Below are 19,820 nucleotides of genomic sequence, written 5' to 3' on the forward strand. Positions count from 1 at the left end.
TCCTACATTTACCTTCTAAGTAAGTGCTTATGAGTAATATACTGCTAATTGAAATAAATGGGTCACTCACTGGGCAAAACCTTGTGTATGCATTTATAAAAATATACAAGCTAATGTGGAGAAGAACTGAAGATTCCATTTCCCAAGACATGACTACATTTGTGCAATCATATGCATGTATGTATATATGTATGCATGTGGTATTTCTGTGTTGTCCCCCAAAATAGAAATTGTGAGGAGGCCATAGCAAAACAAAATAAAGTATCTTCTACTTATTTAATATTTTACTAAAGTAATTACATGCATATATTGGAAGGTAAAACAAGTTAAAATATGAATCACAATGCAGTTTTAGTAGTCTTGCCCTACTGATAACTGGAATCATCACTTTATTAAAATTCCAATTCTAATGCCGACCTAGTACACAGGCCTCTAGTCCCTTACTTTTTTCTACAAATAAGAAAATAATACAAAGAAATAAAGCAAGAAGCACTGGAATATTAAAGAGTAACCAGAATGGTTTAATGAGACAGCTTTCCTTAATTTTGACCCTGAAATTTTGGGTCAAATTTTGACCAAGGATTACACTCCTTGCTGAATTGTAATTTGGAAAGAGAAGTGGAGACAAAAGGGGAGGGAGGGAGAAAGTGGAAAAAGAGCAGAGCAGGGAGGTGGAAAGGTCATTGTGGATTACATCTCTATTCAGCACTGGCAGTTGGTGTCTAAAATTACATTGTGTGAGAAATAGAGTGGCACTCACTTTATACCATCTCATCTCCTAGGTAGAAAGAAATGTAACACGGAAAAACAAAACAAACAAAAAAAGAGAAACAAAGAAAGAAAGAAAGAAAGAAAGAAAGAAAGAAAGAAAGAAAGAAAGAAAGAAAGAAAGAAAGAGAAAGGAAGGAAAGGGAAAGAACGAAGAGAAAGAAACTGACAACCTTATGACAAACAGAAACATATAAACTCCTCTCCATCCTGGAGCGTTTACTAATGTTGCAGATGCTAGCTTTCAACATTTTTTGTTAGCTACTCTAGGAATTAAATTCAAAGCTTTGCAGTCTTTAATTACACATTTATATCATCCATGTATATTTATCAAAACCTTCACATGAGAGAAAGTTCGTTAGAGACCTCAGATTAAAATTTACCTGGATGATTATTATGAAATAATTGAACTTTCCTTGTATAGCTACTTCTTCTACTTTTATTTAGTATGAGACTATAAATTTAGAATAAATTGAACTCTAATTCTGTAAATCTTTATTTAACAGAGACTTTGTCAAGGCCACATGCTCTGAACTCTTTTGGGGCAATACAAAACACAAATATTATCTTGTATTTTATACAAACATAATTGTTTCAAGGCAAAGTTTGCACAATATAAAATTGGTCTAAATCCTGTGACCTTTGAAATTTGATGATTCAAATTTTTGATAATTTCTTAAAATTGTCAGCAATATTTTAAACATTTTGGAATACATATCTAGTAATGAAAAGTCAAGTGATTTGCCCACAGAGAAAGGCTCTCAGAGTATAGGTACTAGTCCCAGACGTTGCCACTTTTGTAGCCTTAGGCCAACGATTTTCAATCATTTTAATCTCATTGCACACATAAACTAATTACTAAAATTCTGTGACACACCAAAAATATATATTCTATTTTCTGCCATTCTGACAAAAATACAGGTATAATTTTGATTCATTCACACTGGACGGCTACTGGTGTGTTGGCTGTTGTCATTTTTTATTATTTTATTCTTTATTAAGGTATTACATATGTGTTTATTTGACAATATAAAGGAAAGAGGTCAGTGCCCCTGACTAAGTAGTCAGGTATTGCATGTTTTGAAAATTCTTGTGGCACACTGGTTGAAAATGCTGCCACAGGTCAAATGCTTCTCAAACTTGAGAATGTATCAGAATCCTCTGGGGTGCTTGTTGCTGGGCCCTACCCTCAGAGTTTCTCATTCTGTAGGTCTGTTTCCAAGCTCTCACATGATGCTGATGCTGCTTGTAAGTACATGGATCTAGAATCAGGGTACTTAAGATTATGTCTCTATATGCTCTCGATTTTATAATGTGACACTTTGATACAAACATTCACAGGACATTATTAATGTACAGAAGAGTAGCACCAAGACCAAAATGAATATCTAAGGAAGACTTTGTAGAAAAGCTAAGTCATAATTTATAGCTAAAGAGTACTCAAAATGTTTTAATTCATCTCAAGCACTTAGAAGGTATGTGACCTTAAGTCAATAACTTTCTCTTTGAGTCTTCATTTGAAACTTTCGAGGGTAACTGTGTCAATTAGATAATATTAAAAAAGCACAGAGTGTAGTATAGAGTAGACAATAAATAATTACTCAGAGTAAGGGGGAAAGGTTTTAAAGTAGTGACTTATACAAATGGATGAATCTGTGAAACAGTTGTTTAGGTAATCAGAGAAGGTGTTGATTTGTATAAAGAGTAATGAAGGCTTAGCTTTGAAGATGGGACTCATGTGCTGGCAGTAGGATTGTATCTTGTCCAAGAGGCTGCATTTGCCACCAAAATACATTACAGAAGAATATATATAGAATTTTTTTACTGATCCTAGAAGGGCTGGTGTGATCTCTTTGATGATTTTCATAAAGTACATTAACTCTAAAAATGAAACATTTGCTATATCTGCATATATAATTGTGCTGTTTCTCCATTAAAAGTACTAGAGTTTTGCTGTGGACCTAAAAAGGCTCTAAAAATAGTCTGTTAGAAATACTACAGTATTATAAATGTTTGATTAGGTACACTATCAAAGCAAATAATATATTAACCATACCTTCCTCCAATTCTCTGCAAATGTTCTAACAGGCAGTGATAGAGATCTGCATTTTTGCGGTTTAGATCAGCAAGTAACTCTCCAAAATATTTGGGATCCAATTTTTCAGGGCCATCATCTTGAATTATCACCTGAAGAAAACATCAACCTCAATTATAAACAATATTAAGTATTTCTAAATTCACAGATGTTTTGATATGAAATGAAAAATGTGAAATAATGACTAATACAAGTAACTAATTACAAAGTCACCTCATGAATCAAGCCACAATTTTTTTTTTTGCATCTGGGGTATACATTTTTCAATATGGGATGAATTTAAAGTAAAGCAACATTGTGATAACATTTTAAATTTCATTTCATACAAATCTAAGTGACCTAATAAATGCAAAACTTGAATAATTTATATAAAAATTCTGGAACATAGATGCTTAAGTAAAGCAGTAAAACAAGTAAATGAAAATCTCTGAATTGTGCATTATCACCACATGGCTTACCCATCTGTCCCATTTTGGAAAAGAAAATGTGAATTCCTTGAATTATACTGACTATAGAAGAATTAATTTCATTTGGAATTGCATCTTCTCAGTGAAAGTTTGATTTATTAGTATATCTTAAAGTTAGATTAAATAAACCTTAATGTAATGTGTTTCTATGTATTTCTTTTTTAAATCTTTTTTATATTTTAAAAATTTAAATTTATTGTTTAAGCTATTACAAATAGTAGTACATATGTCTCCTTTTTTCCCCCATTGACCTCCCCGCGGCATTTATTATTTGGATTGAATATCCAATCAATTTGACATTGGAAAGAGTGGCATAGGGCCAAATGTAGAAAATTCTTAGACCCAGGAAACTTTTCAAATCCTAAACACAAAATACTCTGAGTAATATCCTGAATAAGATCTATTCTAATAAATTCATGTTGTTTGGTCCCAATCTTTTCTACTTTTTTATCCACCTTGCCTCTGATCTCCAAAACAACACTACTTGGATGTTAATAACTTAAGCTGCATTTCAGACCATCTTTGATATTGCATGTGGGACCAAAGGTGCCCTATAAACACACATATTCCTAAGTATATGTATAATAAATATACTTCAAATTTGGCCAATGATATTTCCTTTTCAACCCATCTTCTGGATGCAGACCCTAAAAATCACCCATGCTGAGGCAAATGGAAGAATTGCAAAATAAACAAAGATGAGCTTTCACAATTATGTCTGTGATATTATAATCCATTTATAAAATAGATAAATGAGGGAAAGCCATACTCAATATACAGTATAGTGTGATCATGTTTTTATTAAGATATACATTTTTCATATTTTTAAAAGTCTGAATGAATACATTACAATGTTATCTTGTCCATGTACCCTTTCAAGTTGCTTTATTAGAGAAGGATTGTTTCCTAAACAGAGTAGGCTTCATTACACAGTATATTAAAATTCCATAGACTTAATAAGTTGTATGTATTCAATATAAAACCTTTAAATGCATAGTCACCAAACATGAGTCTGCTCTCTATGTTTATGTGTCTGTTGAGATTTTGTTTGGTGGTTGCCAAAAGGAAGGGGCTTGTGGAACTGGGTGGAAAAAAAGAAGAGATAAAGAAGTACTAATTGGTAGTTACAAAAATAGTTATAGGATATAAAGTACAGCATAGGGAATATAGTCAATAATATTGTGATAACTATGTATGGGGCTAGGTGGGTAATGGAAATATCAGGAGAAACATGTTGTAAAGTAAATGATGGTCTAACCAACCAGTATGCTATACACAGGAAACCAATACAAAATAATATTGAAAGTAAACTGTAATTGAAAACAAAATCAAGCCTGGCCAGTGTGGTTCAGTGGTTGAGCATGGTTCAATTCCCAGTTAGGGTAGAAGCCCAGGTCGCAGGCTCCATCCCCAGTAGAGGGCATGCAGGGGGCAGCCGATCAGTGATTCTCATCATTGTTTTTTCTGTCTCTCCCTCTCCCTTCCTCTCTCTGAAATCAATAAAAAAAAGCATTTTTTAAAAGAAAAAAATCAAGCTTAACTAGATAAGAGGAAAATCTAGCTGTCATGTCAATATCACTCCATTGATCCTTAGGTTATTTCATTGCTGTAGCTGGCCAAATAGATACTATTTTCCTGCCTCACCTCTCTATGTGTGCCCCTTCTAAAACTAAGTTTTCCAAGCAGAAAGATTTTATTTAGCCAAGGATATTCAAGTACTGAGCTCCCCTGTTAGAATCTCCAAACAACTGATTTGATATGTTTAGTGTTTTGCACATTTTTTCTAATAGGGGATTGTAATCCCTTCATCATATGTGAAAATTGTTTCTTTTTTCCTTCAAGTTTGATTCATTTGACATAGTACTTCCATCATTTCAGATTGTCTTGAAATATTTATTTCTTTTTGCGCAAATATTTTCCTAGCATTGCACTTCATACTAGTAGATCTTTCATGTACATAAGACTTCACCCACATGAATCTTAATGCCATTATTAAAATTTTTACTTATGTGATTTGGATGTGGTGGAAAATGTAGGTACCTAAATAGAGAATTACAGAGCTCAGGACAAGGAATGATTTACATTAATTGTGTGTTTCATATTTAGAAAGCAGTATTAAAAGTTACTAAAGGTATGTGATTTTATTTTGAGAAATGGTATTAATAACTACTGTTTATTAATCTCTTACCATGTGCCAGGCATTGTGCTGTAAACTTTATGTAAATATTAAATGAAGTAATGCAGTCTTGTAACCACTACACAATATTGCCTCCCCAGATGACCTCTTCTGTTTGTTTTCATTGCAATTCCAAAGGAGTTACTTTGGAATTGCAATCTTCCTAACTGCATTATTTTGGAGGTTAGTTGTTTGATTTTATTAGTGTGAAACTATGCTAAGTATGCCTGAAATTCAAATAATAAATTTGAATCAGCTGGAGAAAGGGTTAGAACATTAGAATTAAAGAATCAGTTCTTTTGGAAAAAGACATGTCAAGGTGGAAAAGAAGGGAACACAATTTCACTCCTTTGTATATATATTCATTCTCAGTTTTGTACAACTTACTATTTACAATAACATTTGAGTACACTCAGTAAAATCCAAAACCCAGTTGGGTTCAAAAGTTTGGAGGAGAGAGGACAGACAGAAGTCAGCTTCTAAACTACTGTTAAATCTTTGACAGGACTATGCTCAACAATAAGATGACATTTTCTAAGCATGAACGGTGATGTGCCAGTTCACAATTTTTTGCATTTACTAAATCACAAGTCTTTAGAGCTTCTTAGGTTTTTTTGTGGGGTTTTTTTGGAAGGTGGTATAGCAAAGGTGAAGATTTATTGAAGAACAAGTACAGACTCCCACGTGGGGAGGGGGAAAGAGTCCCCTTCTTAGTTTTATTTTAACTGTTTGCAGGTGTGTTTTGAGATATCTTTTTAGAATTGGCTCAATGTCATGCTCATATATATACATTAACACATTTTTTAATTCTCACAGAGGAATAATGAAAAATTCATAATAAAATAACATGACACCATGAAAATGTAATCTGCAAACTGAGAGTAATAAGAGCCATCCTCTGGTTGCCTTTAAAAAGCCAATATCAGGAGCCTCCCAAGCCAACTTGAATTTGGGGTCAGAATAATGATAGAAAACTGGGTAGAGGTTTTCTCTCTGTGACAATAGTGAGTTGATAAGATATTTGAGATATGTGCATAGCCCATATCTACTCTCTGCCTAATGAGTGAGAGCTATTTTGAATGTCAATTTTGGATAATAGATTTAACTTTTTTATATATAAACAGGGAAGGGATACAAACTGTGTTGAAGAATAGTAATTTTCAGATATGCAAAATGTGATATTTCTCAAAAATTACAAAAAGTTAAAGATTCTTTAATTAGTTAACTATTTGACTATAATAATGGCCAAGCAATCTAACATCTTGTCTCTGATTGTAGGTAAAACACACACAAACACACAACTTTGATTAGAATTGCTGCCACAAACACAAGGCAAGGCAACAATGTTAGGTATGAAAGCAGAGATAAATTAGTGATCATTTCTCAGAGAATTTGTAGAAAGGAAGTACTTTGTAAAGGGAAAACTTGGGCCTCACCTCACTATTGCCTTGGAAGTTCTTGTTCTGGTTCCAGTTTTGTTTTGTTTTTCTTATTTGTGGTTGATGATATTCTGGGAGTGGAATTTCTTGCAACCATCTACTTTATATTAACTTTGATGTTTAAAAATGATAATTTTGACCAACCATATTTACAAAGTTTAATGGTAGTGATAATAGAGCCCTGCAGATAGTAGGCACAGAATAGATAGAGTTTTGGCTGAGCTATCTAAATATTCTTGCCTGCTCCTTCCCCTCAAACTTAATGGCACACATTTGTGAGAAATGTTGCTCAGGATTATGGAGAGTTTGTAAGCAAGATTCAGTCACAAACCAGTAGTATAGGGTGTTGGCTTAATTAAATTTATGACCACTAGGTAACTGGCTTAAGTGTGTGCATTTTTCACATATTTAGAAAGGTTGCTCAGCAGACTTATAAAGCGCTTAAAATGCCATGTTATAGAAAAGATATCATACATAAATGTCTAATCCTCTTAAAGATCATGGACATGTTAAGTAACAAAGTTTGTTCTGCTTAGACCTTAGTGGGTAGTAACTTTTTGTTACATAAAAACAAAAAACATCAGGATTAATAAAAGATTTACAAAGTATAAATTATTAGCCCCCCAAAGCTCATAATATGGCAACATTTTATTTTATTTATTTATTTTTAAATTTATCTTTATTGTTGAAAGGATTGTAGATGTCCCCTTTTTCCCCACTGACCCTCTCCACCCTGCGCACGCCCCTCCCAGGCTTTCACCACACTATGATATGATAAGATTTTAGATAAATAAGGTTACTTCTTCATTTATTTTGCTTTGGTTTGGGACAGTTAATAACTGTTAGACTGATTGAGATCACAGTTAATTGAGTAGACATTAAATTAAATACATTTTAGGCACAATGTCTTTTGGCTAATAGGGTAAAAAACATAGTAAGAAGAAATTTTGTACCACAAGAAGAAATCTTGGCTAGAGAAAATGTCAGAATTTTAGGTTCTGAAAATTTTCACTGCTATTTTAATCTCTATAGATATTTCAGTAAAACTATGTTGCATTATACAGTACATGGTACATAGATTTTCAACAAATGTCACTGAATTGAATGTACTGTATAACAATCACAATTCTAAAATGAAGACTTTACTCCTAACAACAGCTCTGTAATTAAAATAAAACCCTAATTTAATTTTCTATATGAGTAGACCTAGGCAGCAAACCACTGAAGTGAAAAAAAGAATGGAAATTGGGGCCAAAAGTGGAGTTCCCACTTCCTAGTTTTAGATTAATTATATTGCTTAAACTTTCTGAACTTCAGTTTTCTCAACTGGAAAATGTAGGTAACTTAATACCTACTTTTTTTTCCTTTTGGTAAAATGTTAAACCATCATATAAATAATGGTCTTATTTAATTTAAGGCATATGGACAATTTGCTATTGGAATAAAGATAGAAGGATATTTAAAAGATTGGTATCAGTCTATGAGGGCTGAGGATGTAGTAGAAATAATAAAAAAAATGAGGGTAATGAAGAACCATGAGGACAGAGTGTGGGAAATACCACTGATATATATGAGTGGTGAAGTTCTCATAGATAATTACAGGTCAGGGGTCATCGGGAAATGGAGAAGATTGTAAGCCTGCCAATGAAACTGTGAAAGGATAGGGAGAGTGGCTAGAAGGTCAGTAGATAGTGGTAATACAAGTCAAGAGGGCTCGTGTATACGGATTGCAGGGTTTTAAACAGAGATGATTGATCAACAAAAACCAGAACACTTAAATGTATAAAATTGCCTTGAGAAAAGAATTAGCAGAAGACACATAGAAAACGAAACAAATAAAAAATAGGAAAATATTAATATCAGCAAAAATAGTTATACTAATAAAAGAAGCAAAACAGTACGCAAATTGGTTCAGCAACAAACAATACTTTCATGTCAATAGTAGCATAAACACTGAGTACTGATTTAGACAAAACTTGGGATTTATAGAACTAAATTCTATGTGTCAGAATTATTAAGAGATAATATACAACTTCAATAAATCAAGAAATAGCAGCATAAGTATATGCATACTATTTAGGTGTATGGAGGTAAGTACCAGAAGAAAAAGCTAAGAGTTGAAAATGATTGCCTCTGGGGGATCAGGTGTGCATGAAGAAGGTTGGAACAGGGAATTGCTGTTTCTTATATATCTTTTATTATTTGACATTTTAAGCATTACAGGCATTACTCTAATTAAAAAAATAAAAAAATATTTTAAAGAGCTAATAAATAGCAATTCTTGTTTGCCATAAAACAAGAGTTCAAAGGAGCACCAGAGCAGGAGGTAGGGGGACACAGATAAGGGTCGTGTTTGGAAAAGATGGGCTCAACACAGATATGAATTAAATTTTTGGAAACAATAGCAGGGGACAGAGGTCTGAATAAAAGACATTCATTTTCAATAATGGGGGTGAAGAAGGCAGTTAATATGGAGGGGGATATGAGTCACGTGTTAATAAGTAAGGAAGCTTCTGAGTTCATAGAGCTAAAAGGCCCAGAGATTCCATCATTAGTGAAGGACTTATGTTAAATAAGCATTGTGGAAAGCTGCCTGGGTACTTTCCAGAAAAAAACACCTGACACTAAGATCTATGCTGTCTTGATATTGACATAAATTGAATTTTCAAATGAAAAACATCCAAGTTGGAGTATTTTCCTTTGGCAATAGCACTATCCAAGTAATCAGAATTGTTCTTTTTGTATCCTCCCATGACTCTTAAAGGTTTTTTGGAAGCCTTGAGCCAAGTGGAAAAGAATTGCACATACAATATACATAATTACTTGAGTTTTTCTAATAACCACCACCTGTATGACAACTTGTAAAATGAGTTCAGCTGAGTTTCCCCCTGTCACTAACATATGTGAAATTATCTATTTCTTGCTAATGGCAGGGAAATGATCACAGTGTGTTATTCTTAATGTCTCCAGGAAAGACATGTGATTAGTGATGTTTTGAATTTGAAACAAAAATTGTGATACTTCTAGGGAAAACCATGAAAACATACATAGATTCGTTTTCTAAAAAATATTTTGAAACCAAGTTTTTCCACATTTTATTTTCAAAAATATTTGAATATATTTTGCTTCGTGGAAAGCATTTTAGTTTCATTTAAAAATATCATTACAATGAGAAAATATTAATACAATTTCATATATTTATGCTTGGAAAGATTTGTGGCATGGTGTTCAGGGAGGGAGAAGATAGAAAATTGGACATTCATTTGAGCATCTACTTTGTGCTTGACACTAAGCCAGGTACTTTAGATATTTTATCTCATTGAACTGTATTGTAGATACACTACACATTAAGTATGATTCTACCTCTTTTATAGATGGGGAAACTGAGGTTCAGTTCAGTTAAGTCAGTTACTTCAGTTAAATCAAACACCTCAGATCATACAGCACAGGCTTTTATAAGCCTAAATAATTGAATTTAAAGGCTATATTTTTCCCACCTTATTATGCTACCTCCACTTACAATTGAACTCTAAACACAAACTAAAAATGGGCCCACCTTTAGTTTTAAAAAGGCCCAACTTGCCCTGACTAGTTTGGCTCAGTGGATAGAGCGTCAGCCTGTGGACTGAAGGGTCCCAGGTTCTATTCTGGTCAAGGGCATGTACCTTGGTTGCGGGCACATCCCCAGTAGGGGGTGTGCAGCTGATTGGTGTTTCTCTCTCATCGATTATTCTACCTGTCTATCCCTCTCCCTTCCTCTCTGTAAAAAATCAATAAAATATGTATATTTTTAAAAAGCCCAACTTACTTCTGCTCTATTACTCTTTAAAGAGACTTCTGCCAGGTGGAAGAGACATATAAACACCAAGGAACCTAGGTGAGACAACTCACTCCCTGTCATCCCTTGTCCATGGGATTTGCACAGTCAGGTTACTCTTCACTCTGACCAAGAATGTATCCAATCCTATGTAACCCCATACAAGTAGAATTACCACATCTAAGATTCCCAGGGCACTGTTCTATTTTCAACAGCACTTCAACTTTATCATCAGAAGCTATTGAAAAACTAGAAAAATGTTATATATACAAAAAAGCCACCAGCATTTGACAAATCTCAAACTGAAGTATGAATAATAAAATAGAAAGTAATATATTAGTTACCCAACTCTACCCATTTTTTTAAATAGACAATATCTGGTCTGGTCAAATATATTATTAGTTGTACTGAGCTAATGAAAGAATATAGCATCACCATTGCCACTAGTCAAGATTCTTAATCCTAGCATGTTATTCCCATCTCTGATAATTGTCCCTCACTCCCTACCTATTGTTATGACACCTTCATCTGATCACTGTGAGAATAAAATTAATCAGTATGCCAATCTGTCTTGTACAAAGCTGCTAGGATTAACCTCCTAAAGCACACCTATCAGTATTTTCCTACTTAATAACCTTCACTCACTCTGCACTGCCTACCAAATAAAGTTCAACATTTTAAACTTAACATTTGAGCCCCATGATCTAGTACTCCTCATTCTGTCTTCCTTTCCATACAAACCAAACCACTAACTGTAAACCTATTCCTGAAGCCCAAAATGTAAATTCCCAAACCTATAACTTTTTTCAGGTAATTCCCTCTTAGGATGTCAACTCTATGCCACACCACAATACCATATACAAAAATTGGCTCACTCTTCAAAGCCCAGTTCAATTCCTGCCTCCTCAACAAAGCTTTCCTTGACCTTCCAGCTGAAATTAATTTCTTCTCTCTTCTGTTCTCAAAGCACATTACTTGTTCCTCTGTTATGACAGAAGACACTTAGTTTTGTGTTATGTTTTAAGTTTGTCATTTCCATATTAGATAGTAAACACTTATAATAAATGTGACAATGCTTTACCCACTTTAGTATTTTTCATAGGACCTGGCATGAAGATTTAATGTTTATAAATAATAATTGCTACTAAAAACTAAGAACTACTATTTTGTTAAGTACTTTCCAATAGCACTCAACTATGGTAAGTGCTTAGCATACAAAACATAATTTATTCTTAGAACAGCCTTTAAGAAATGAGTGATGTAAAATCTTTATTTTAAAATGAAGAAACTGAAGCAAATTACAAGATTTAGCTATATTTCAAGTGACTTAATCTAATAAGATGGTTCAGAGAAAATATCATTCTAAGGCTTTATAGATTGAAAATGGTGGATTTTTAAATTATTTGTGGTTCTTTTTGACAAATACAGATAAAGTGCATATTTCAAATTCACAGCCCTTAGAAGTAATATCATGTATATTTAATATAAATCAATCAAATTCTTATGTGGACAGGTTCCTTTATTTTTTCTTATTTTTCTCCTTTTGTCTTTTACTAAGAGTTGCCTATGAAAGGGTCAATTTGAGCAAGTTATTCTTTACTAGAAAAGACATCTGAAAACATACAAATGATGTTGATTATTCATTGTTCCTGTTGTTAACTTTACCAAGATACAAGAAAATCTTTTTTCCTTTAACACTTGCATAACAGATGTTTACAAGATTCCAAAGTTTTCAGAACATAAATTAGTCACTGGCAATTATATCACAAGAGATTAATGCTTAGAAACTACATTTTAGTTTATATTTTGTTTATGTAATATACAATAAATTATATACATTTTAACTTGACTTAATATACCATATTTTCAAAGAAGACATATAGGAAGTAATTACCAGCCTGTGAAATGAGACCATTATAATAATCTTCAATAATATCATTTGCAAATCACTGTTCATTTAAGTACCATATCTCATGAAAGTATTTAATGTTTAAAAATATTTAATGGTTTTACAACCATTAGACCCAATTTAGACCTGAGGATCAGCTATAAATCAGGAATTTATTAATCAATTCATGATTCCTTCATAGATTTAGTTCATTAATAGACCTGAAATATTTTGTGTTCTGAGAGGAAAAGGAAATTTAGTTTTTAAAATACTGTAACAAATTACAAATCCTAGTTACATAACTTTTCAATATTTTGATGAAAATTTAATATGGGTACTTGTACAGAGTGAGAAGTGTTTAAGGGTATTATTTCAATTTTGTAAGGTATCAGTTAATTGAACTTACCTGTTCATGTACATGGCTTGATTCACCATGGCAAAGGTCATTTCCAATGCTTGTAGATGTTGAGTCACCTCCTGTGATAGTTTGGATTTGCTGGCTAGAATGGGATTGTTGACAATGAGGAGAGTGGATGATCTGGGGCTGTTGGACAATGTGATGATGGCACTGAACCTGAGGATAGAATTCCTAAAACACATACCAAAAGAGTCATTGAGAATAAAAATTACTGATCAAGAAAAACCCAACTGAAACTATTTTAAAATTTTCTTTCACAAGATATTTGAAGCCCTAGGATTTGTAGCTTTACTAAGTGATTTTTTCTGTTTCTTTTCTTTTTTAAATTTTATTGAATCTATTGAGGTAACATTGGTTAATACAATTATATAGGTTTTAGGTATACAATTCTATAATACATCATCTGTATATTGTGTGTTCACCATCACAAGTCAAGTCTCCTTCTGTCGCCACTTATCCCTCCATTAAACCTTCAACCTCTCCCTCCCCCCTCCCCCACTTCTCTCTGGCAATCACCATACTGCTGTCTGTGTCTATGAGATTGTTGCGTTTTTTTTTTTTTGGCATAATCTCTTCACCTTTATCACTCAGTTCCCCAACACTCCTTCCCTTTGTGCCTATGGATCTGTTTCTATTTTGTTTACTTTCATCAAATTTAAAGTATTCCATTGGGGGAAATTTTATTGAATTCTATTTTTATTTGATCAAGTGGCTGTGACCATCCAAATACTTACCTAAATGGGTCAGGGACTTGAATGTTCTGATTAAATTAATATTCCACTAATAGTTATCACTAAAACTATAATGAATATTAATATTAAGTCCTCTTTTTTGATGATTCAACAGATACTTCAGCACCTAATTACCTAATAATACTATAATTCTGAAGCTGTAGATGAATTATAAAATTAGAAAATAATATAATGTAGTGATTTTCAATGTTAGGAATCACAGTGGAGGTGGAGAAAGTTCTTACGCTTATGAAAACTGAGTATGAATTAAGAAAAAATATTCAAAAACAGTGACTGAAAATTCAGATCCAGAAAATATGTCTTCTAAGTCTGATTTTATTACTTACTGTGTGATCTTGAGAAACTGCATATGCAATCTTTATTAGCCTCAGTTTCCTCCTTTGTAAAAGTGGAAACAATATGTGTCGCATTGGGTTGTTATGAAGAATAAATGAACTAATGGATGATTATCTTAAAATTACACAACTAATCAGTGGCAAAATTGGGACTGGAACTCATGATTTCTATATCAGAGTTCTTTTAGAACATTAAGCTAAATTTTTACTGCCATTAATATGTTCTGTAACTTGTTTTTTAATTAAATCTTTGCTATCTGCTTGTTCATTTGTCATGGAGGGTTTTTCCTCCTCATAAGTATAGAGCACAGAATAAAAAAGATATTTGGTTATTTCAGTTTGAGGGCTTTCAGGTTTATTTGAATTTCCTGCACTTTTTTTGTTAATGTTCTACTTTGATAACAGGCACCTGAAAGCCAATTTTCAAAGAAAAAAATAATACTTTTTGACTTATAGTAATATATTCATGCACATACAATTAACTGCAAAAGTATAAATTGAGTGCCCTATTTTCTTTGACTGTGGAAAGCTGACTTGTATTAATAAAACACTTCAGATCTTCAGTTTTTGTATGAAACAATTTTAAACTATGTTAAATGGAAAAAGCAAGATGCATAAGAATCAATATAGTATGCTCCCTTTGTATAACATTTTTAAAAATGTACATATATGTATATTTAAAAATATATATGATGGCTTTGAAATGCACAGAGCAAAAACACTTTTAAGAGTGACTGCCTGAGAAGATGAACTGAGGGACAAGAGAATCAGGATAGATAGGCTATTTATTCACTGTATGCATTTTTATTCTCTTTTTATACTTTTTTGTGCCTCTTAATACATTTTATGCCTTGATGTTTTTAGCTATGTGTATTAATTATCATTTCATGTATAGAAAAAGTATTTTGAAAGAAAGAAAAATATTTAAAGAAACACATTTTACAAACAGAAACTGAATTGGTAGACATATAGATACTAAAGATCATAGAATCAGTTCATAGAATCATTTTCTATAGGCTCTTTTCCAATATGACTTACTTTACAAACATACAAGCACTAAGATGTCTACAGTTTAGAAGTCTGGCTGTATACTAATCAGGAACTCTTACACAAATTCAGGGGGTAAATGTATTATCTGTTCTTTAATGTTACAAAATACCTTCACACATTGGATTAGGATAAAGTCAGTGAAAGTCTGAACTCTGAGAAAACTTTCACACAGTGGGAAGCTCATACACTACTGAAATAGAATTTCTCCTGAAAAAAATATAATGTATTTCTTCAAAAAAACAAGTTAGGAAACACTTTGAAAGGACATATCAATAAAGAATAATAAAGAAAACAAAACTAATTTCTCACTCATCTTCCTTTATTAAAGTATCCATTGCCTCTTGAATAGAATGGGAATAGTCTCTCCATTTGGGGTGCTTTGTGGTTTCCCTGAACCTATTTGGCCTCGTACCCACTCACTAGAACCACTGAAGTCTTAGCAGGTACTCAGTTTTCAATTCTCACACATGACTACTAAAATTGTTGTTCCAAAGCAAGATATTCTCATACTTTTGAAGCATACTATAAGCTGAGTTTTTAACCTGCAAGAGATCAAACACTTTTGATTTATCATATATTTTGTCTTCATTGATAGAGAAAAAATATAGAGTACAATTCATATGAATTGGATAATATCTTGCAACTGGTACCATTTTAACAGCCTTCTAATGCAAAGACCTCTTTCTTGGACAGGTCCCATCGCCTAAGAGCTAATCTTATTTGAATTAGTCTCATGTCATACTAAACAGGTTTGTACAGATTCTGGCTTTATCCAGATCATCTCACTGTATTTCTATCACTGAGGAAATTCAACTACAACAAAGCAATTGTAGTTTATCCTATATGAATGGCTCCTTTTACCTTGGGAAATCTCCATGGTAGCTCCAAAACTCCCAAATCAGTTAAGTCATTCATGAGAAAAGTGGAAATAGAAATGTAAATATATAAGTTAATAGTAAGTAGTGGCAGTGTTCTCTTAAAGGGGTTCTTCTTTAATTAATCCAGATGCAAAGCAATAATAATGTACAGGGTGTTCAATTCTTTCCTCTAGGGACAAAAATTTAGAAAACGTTTATTTATTCTCTTTGAAACAAGAAGTTGGAAGCATCATGAAATGATGTGCCTCAACCATTCCTTGCTGTTGAAAATGTGCTAAACTTATTATTTTGGCAGTTCAGCTCGATAAAGGAAAAATGATATAATTTGATAGCTTGAGGAAAGTGCCCATTGAAGAACTGACATAGTTGATGAAATTTTTCTATTTGGAATCATAATGTTCAGAAATATTTTGCTTGTTCTTTGGAAGATATGTGTACTGTACCCTTCAGACTACATACAGTTTTACAAGCACCCCAGAATCTTAAAGATTTGGATGCCTATAAATATGAGTTTACCCTATTTATTTTTTATTGGGCAACATCTAAGTAATATACATTAGTTTCTATAAATATGGTAACAACTGCCCAGAAATGCTCAGAAAAATAATTTTCTCATACCAAGAAAATTACAAAGGAAAATTTAGTATATTTTAATCTTTCATTCCTATATGAAAAAATATGTTGTGATTGAAATTAATTCAGTATTATTTAACTGCCTATTTTTTGGCTGAATTGTGCCCCTTGCTCCCCCTAAAAGAAATGCTAAAGTCTTAATCCCCAGTACCTCAGAATGTGACCTTATTAAGAAACAGAGGTATAATCAAGTTAAAGTGAAGTCATTAGGATAAGTCCTACTTCAACATGACTAGTGCCTCATATGAAGGGACAGACATGCACAAAGGGAAAAGGATATGAAGATGCCGCTTAAGGGTCAAGGATTAAAGTTATGCATCTGTAAGTGTAGGAACCCTTACCTCCAGAAACTAGAAGATAGCCATGGAAGAGTTTCTTCTCTAAAGTTTTCAAAGGGAGCATGGCCCTGCCGACACTGAGATACCCTAACTCTAACCTTCAGAACTGTGACAAAATAAATTTCTGTTGTTTTCAGCCATCCAGAGTTTGGTAGTTTGTTACAGCAACCTTAAGAAATTAACACACTGTCTAGTTCAAGAATGTCCAGGAGATAAGTCTCAGGCTTTGTGTGGGCTGGGCATGCTTGAATCCACCAAACAGGTCATGTGGAAACCTCTGCAGGTTACAGTAACAACTCTGCTTTGAAGGACTGGGCCTTCAGAGCTGCAGTTTTGTACCCTGTACTTCAAGCATGTCATACTCCAAGACTAACACGGGCTAAGTAAACAAGGTTTAAGTTTACGGTATGTGGGCCGCAAAAAAACAAAAGTTTCAATTTTCATAGAAACGTAGGTTTATTTCGATAGAGACATGTTGAATACAAAGGGCTGAAATAAGTGAGTCATTGTTAACATAAAATAATAGAACATTCAAATAAAAATTAATATTTTTTCTTGAACATTAACTTACCAGACACTGAATAACTGCACAAATTAATAAGCATAATGCAAAAAACCTATTTTTCTTGTTCTACGAAAGTGAAATATTTCCTGTTGTGCACACCAAACAAGTCAGTCCAAGACTGTAGATGTGACAATTGGCTGCTAAAATATTCTAGTATTAGTGGAGAGAAATGATGTGCCTGCACGTAAAGCACGTAAAGGAAATAAATGCAACATGATTATAGTAATCATTAGTGAATGTTGTAGTCCGTTATTAATAATTATGTATAACAGGATATTATAAAAATTAAGTTACAAAATTTTTATTAAAACGTTTCTTACCATTATATTGGCTGGGCTGCAAAAATATTCGTTGTGGGCTGCATGTGGCCCACAGACTGCGAGTTTGACATGCTTGCTGTACTTATTAAGTTCAATGGAATTTTAAAAGTGTGACTTGAAGCTTTCGTTTTCTAGAACTTTTATAGTATACAATATTTTTCATATATAGTAATTTAACATTTTATGTTAAATGAATTAAAATAAAATTATAATGTTTTAAATTGTGATTTTTGTGAGACCAGTTTAAAAGAAACATACAAAGCATGGGATATTTATATTATGTTCAGATTCTACCATTAATTGTCTATGTGAATTGACATATCTTTACTTCAGTTTCCCATTCAGTATAACAGGGACAATAATATTTCACATGAGGAAATGGATATGAAAGTGTTAAGGATGATATGAAGTGCTGCAGACATAATAAGATAGTATTATGACTCAGAGGTCTTGTCTAGCACTTGACATTTGAATGTCATTTAAGCTCTACTAAAGTATTCATAATTCAAAAGTATATACTTACAAAATAAGCCTTAAAACAAATTTTACATACCTGATCCATATTTAGCTTCTCCACTTTTCTTATTGTTTTTTCATAAATAACATTGTTTCCTGGGAAGAAATGGCCTCCTCTTAGGAATGGAGACAGTGGTTCCTATAAAGACAATAAAAACTGTGTTGTGCTTTGAAAGGTACCTTTTCAGGGAAACATTAACTTAAGTAAATATACAGTCTTTAATAAACTCTGAGGTAGTGGCAGACTATAGGAAGAGATATTTCAATAAAGTCTGAGAGATGTAAAGAAATAGTAATAAAGATAGCCTATTTTCTCAAACAGAAAATCTGGATCTCTCCTACTACATTTAACGAGGCCTAACACAGTGTTTTGGGGAAATTATAAAGGGGTGGAAAAGAGAATTTGTTTCTGTTCCTAAGGCAAGGTATAATTTTCTCAGAGTTTTCTCTGAAGTAGACAGGCATGAGGTCAACCTCATTTAAATTTGGTTCTCGGGCAGGTTTCACTCCCCGTAAAAGTATTATTAGAGAAATGCAAAATAAACATAATTCATCACCACTGAGCCACAAAGTAGGTAGAACTATATTACATAATTTCTTTTCCTGGAACTCAATCTGGGTACCCTTGAAGTGTACAGTTCTTATTTGAGATGATAATCAAAGCTAAGGCTCTCAGTACAATATGTTTTGAATACTGAGAACAGAGTAAAGGTTTTAAGAGCCACTGTATCTCCATATAATCAACTAAATTGATGTAGTATTATCTTAGAAGATGTCAGCCAGTGAAATAAAGGCTGGTGACATGTTCAAGATATGAAAGAAACCAGGAAAGAGCTATTGAAATTATATCTGGAGTCTAAAATAAATGTAACATGCACTATATATATTCCTTTCCCTTCTTTTGGTTTTCATGAGTCTTTAACTTGTAGATGGGGAGTTGGAGTTGTTTTGTTACAAACCAAAAATTGCATTGATCTGTTTTGGGACACAGGAACAGTTTAGAAAGGGATTGGCCAAGGTTGTTACTAGTTAACATATTTAGGACCATTTCAAAATCAACAAAAGGTTCTAGCATTTTTGCAGTCTGCTATTGTAATATAGTTTAGAATAATAGAACTAAAACACTGGTTGTTGAGAACACAAGACACTTTTGAACACAAAGCTATATATACTTCTTATATTCATGTTTGAATAAAGAGTGCTTGAACTAAATGACCTGGGATACTTTGGTTGAAAAGCATATAAGTAATTAAAATTGACTAGCTGATGAGTTACTAAATGTAAAGATGGATATATTTAGATAAATTCCCTAGAAGCTATTTTATACTTGTTTGTTTTTGAAAAAACAACAACACCTTTTGGGTA

At 32.8% G+C, this 19,820-nt stretch overlaps 1 protein-coding gene across 3 annotated transcripts in view; it reads right to left on the reverse strand.

The window, feature by feature from the left end:
• POF1B (POF1B actin binding protein) overlaps positions 1-19,820 on the reverse strand; it is a 71,402-nt gene that overhangs the window by 26,678 nt on the left and 24,904 nt on the right. For all 3 annotated transcript variants that reach the window (XM_059679112.1, XM_059679111.1, XM_059679110.1), the window contains 3 exons: positions 18,493-18,594; positions 13,057-13,239; positions 2,825-2,955 (listed from right to left, as the gene is read on the reverse strand). In XM_059679112.1, the coding sequence (XP_059535095.1) occupies positions 2,825-2,955; positions 13,057-13,239; positions 18,493-18,594 (416 nt within the window). The remainder of the gene's footprint in view (positions 1-2,824; positions 2,956-13,056; positions 13,240-18,492; positions 18,595-19,820) is intronic.

Source organism: Myotis daubentonii, chromosome X, assembly GCF_963259705.1.
Source record: "Myotis daubentonii chromosome X, mMyoDau2.1, whole genome shotgun sequence".
Classification (NCBI taxonomy): Eukaryota; Metazoa; Chordata; class Mammalia; order Chiroptera; family Vespertilionidae; genus Myotis; species Myotis daubentonii.